We start from the raw sequence: 2933 nt of genomic DNA on the forward strand, positions 1-2933 counted from the left end.
GATTTGATTCTCTCCCTCCAGCTGGATGTGAGAACGGCTCCTGGGACAGGCTCAGCTCTGAGACTCCGGTTATCACAGCAGGATAACAACTCAAAACCTCCATTAATTCTCCTTAGCAGGAAAAATAATAATAAAGTCTGAAGTGCTATTTTGGCAAAGCGAATTTTGCCAGCAAGAAAATTCAGTCTCTTGAAGTTTCAGCACCATGCAGAGAGCATCGCGTCTGAAGAGGGAGCTCTCCCTCCTGACCACAGAGCCACCTCCGGGCATCACCTGCTGGCAAGAGGAAAGCCAGCTCGATGAACTCCGGGCACGTATGTACCCCTCGGGGGGCTTTTCACAGAATCACAGAATGGCTCGGTTGGAAAAGCCCTCTGAGATCATCACGTCCAACCGCTCCTGTCTACCCCCTAAACCATATCCTTAAGTACCTCGTCTACCCGCTCTTTAAACACATCCAGGGATGGGGACTCCACCACCTCCCTGGGCAGCCTGTGCCAGCTTCTGACGACCCTCTCAGGAAAGAACTTCCTCCTTATCTCTGACCTGAACCTCCCTTGGCACAGCTTGGTGCCGTTTCCATGGGTAGGGGCTGTGTAAGGGTTCACTGCTAGGCTTGGGTTCGCTGGGTGCCGTGTAGTGCATGGAAGAGTGGAATTTAAGAGAGCTTTTAGGGGTTTTTTTTCATGGTTTTCTTTAAATACAGCTTGGCCTATGGCTCGGTCAGTCTGGCCAGGGTTTTGATTGTGGGGTGGAACCGGTATCGGATAAGACAATGGGGTTTTTTTATTCCTGAACCTGAGCAGTGTCAGGGTTCTGTAACTGCGGGAGCTACGTGGAGACTTGGACAGAGTCCAGTGGTTTTGAATCTAATGCTTGTGCCTTAATCTTGCCTCTAAAGAAATTTTAGGAGCTGCAGACACACCGTATGAGAAAGGAATATTCGACCTGGAAATAGTTGTTCCTGAAAGGTAAGCAGGCGATGACACCTAGAGAAGTAGCCAGCGTTGTGCTGCTCTCAAATGAGTTAAGTGGAGTCACGTATTTGCTGTAAGTGCTGCCTTTTTGGTTTTCCCTTTAGCCTCGCAACAAAGAATGTGGTTAATTAGGCAAGACCCTTCGTTTATGGAATGTAATTGGCATTCCCACTGTCTGAAGTTCTTATTTCACACTGGATGTCCTACGATGTGTGATTAACGACCTAAAAGCGTTATGATAAGATCTCTGCCTTATCCTGTTGTCTTAAAGCTTGCTGGAAAGGAGCTCGGTCATGAGTAGTTGCTTCTCTGTGGGGAGCTACCCAGGAAAGTACCAGTCAAACACAGCTGAAAACACCAAAAGCAGAGCACTGCCCCCTCTGAAATTCTGCGGGAAAGGGTTTCACTTAGCAAATGGGTGGGAGGTGAAAATAACGGCCTTGTTTGGGTGATGAAGCAACTGTGGTACAAATATAAATATAACTTTTTGTTTCTTAACACTTATCCCTCTAAGGTACCCGTTTGAGCCCCCCAAGATTCGCTTCCTGACCCCTATCTATCATCCTAACATTGACTCTGCTGGAAGGATTTGCCTGGATGTTCTTAAATTACCCCCAAAGGTAAGAGAGCACTGCCTGGGCATGGGTAAGTGAGCCTGAGGAGGATAATGACCTCCTTATCCTTTTCTTGTAAAAGCCTTATTGAATGTCTTTTCGCTACTGACTTATTTACGCAGGAGCATGGGGGTAAAGTTTTTGAGCGGCATCTCCTTTGTTTACAGACTGGAACGTGACCTTCTGTGTTCCACATGAGTTTCCAAGGTTTTAAGGATTGCAGTCACAGAGGCATTTGGTGGCCCCCTGAAAAGGGGCTACCCCAATGCTGCCCGGGCTGTGGCTGTCAGTCAGGCTTCCTCAGAGAGGCCTCAGCCTGTGTGGAGAAGGGCTCTGGTGTTTTTCGGGGGGGTTAAGTGCTCTAAGTCCTGAGACAGCTCGTGGGCAGGTTGGGTTTAAATGCTGCGAGCCCTGAGTTTTCTCTCAGCAGCCCATGGTCACATCTCTTTTTGCTTCATGGCTTTCTCACCCCATTTCCTTGCAGGGTGCGTGGAGGCCTTCCCTGAACATCTCCACGCTGCTGACCTCCATTCAGCTGCTGCTGGCAGAGCCCAACCCTGACGACCCTCTCATGGCTGACATTGTACGTGAGCTCCTCTTCCTCTCCTGTGGGCATGGGCTGGGAAGGAGCACTTTGTTAGAATTAGGCTGTGTTAGGCTGTGCTTCTGCTTTGATTAAGCCACCAACACGTTATGTAGGGGTGTAGCTTGGTCTGGAGCAGGCCTGGGGGCATGGCTGCATTTCCCTAAAGCAGCTGGGATGTGCGGTGCAGGGTTTATGCCAGCAGTGGAAAAAAAGATGGCAAAGGTCTCCTCTTCAAGCCTGCTAAACTAAAGCAAGCAAAAAGAATTTGTGCTTCACGCTGCGTGCTTGTAGTGGGTCTGGTCTGGTTCTTGGAGTCCTACAGCCAGACCTGAGTCCTGGCTTCTTGATGTGGTGTTTGTATTCAATCAAATCTCTTTGTCTTGTTCCATTTAGTCCTCAGAGTACAAGTACAACAAGCAGCTGTTCTTGCAAAATGCCAGAGAGTGGACTGAGAAACACGCGAGCCAGCAGAGGAGGGTGAGAACCTTCTGCTTCCTCAGCTGAGAGCAGCTCTGTCTTAGTGAAGTCTTTCTTGTCTGTTTGCCTTTCGCAGTTACTTTGTGTGGCTGGCTCTGGCAGCGTTCTTTCTCTCCTCCTCTTCTGCTCATTGGTTTGGATGTCTATTTAATTTCATTTTACTTGCTTTTAGGATAATCAGATTCACTCCTTCCAAATAAATGTGTTCATTCACAAATAATTGCAGTGCTTCTCAAAGAATGAAGGATGAGTGAGGTTGAAGCCTGATAAAACCCTTCC

At 48.4% G+C, this 2933-nt stretch overlaps 1 protein-coding gene across 1 annotated transcript; it reads left to right on the top strand.

The window, feature by feature from the left end:
• Positions 1-205: 205 nt before the first annotated feature.
• On the top strand, positions 206-2654 carry UBE2T (ubiquitin-conjugating enzyme E2T (putative); the record flags this gene model as incomplete). The annotated part of the gene is made up of 5 exons (XM_010187764.1): positions 206-314; positions 902-971; positions 1492-1597; positions 2076-2174; positions 2571-2654. Coding segments are annotated over exons 1-5 (468 nt in total), but the record flags the coding sequence as incomplete, so codon positions are not given.
• Between the last annotated feature and the right edge of the window lie 279 nt (positions 2655-2933).

This window comes from Mesitornis unicolor, unplaced genomic scaffold (genome assembly GCF_000695765.1).
Source record: "Mesitornis unicolor isolate BGI_N332 unplaced genomic scaffold, ASM69576v1 scaffold10647, whole genome shotgun sequence".
Lineage (NCBI taxonomy): Eukaryota > Metazoa > Chordata > Aves > Mesitornithiformes > Mesitornithidae > Mesitornis > Mesitornis unicolor.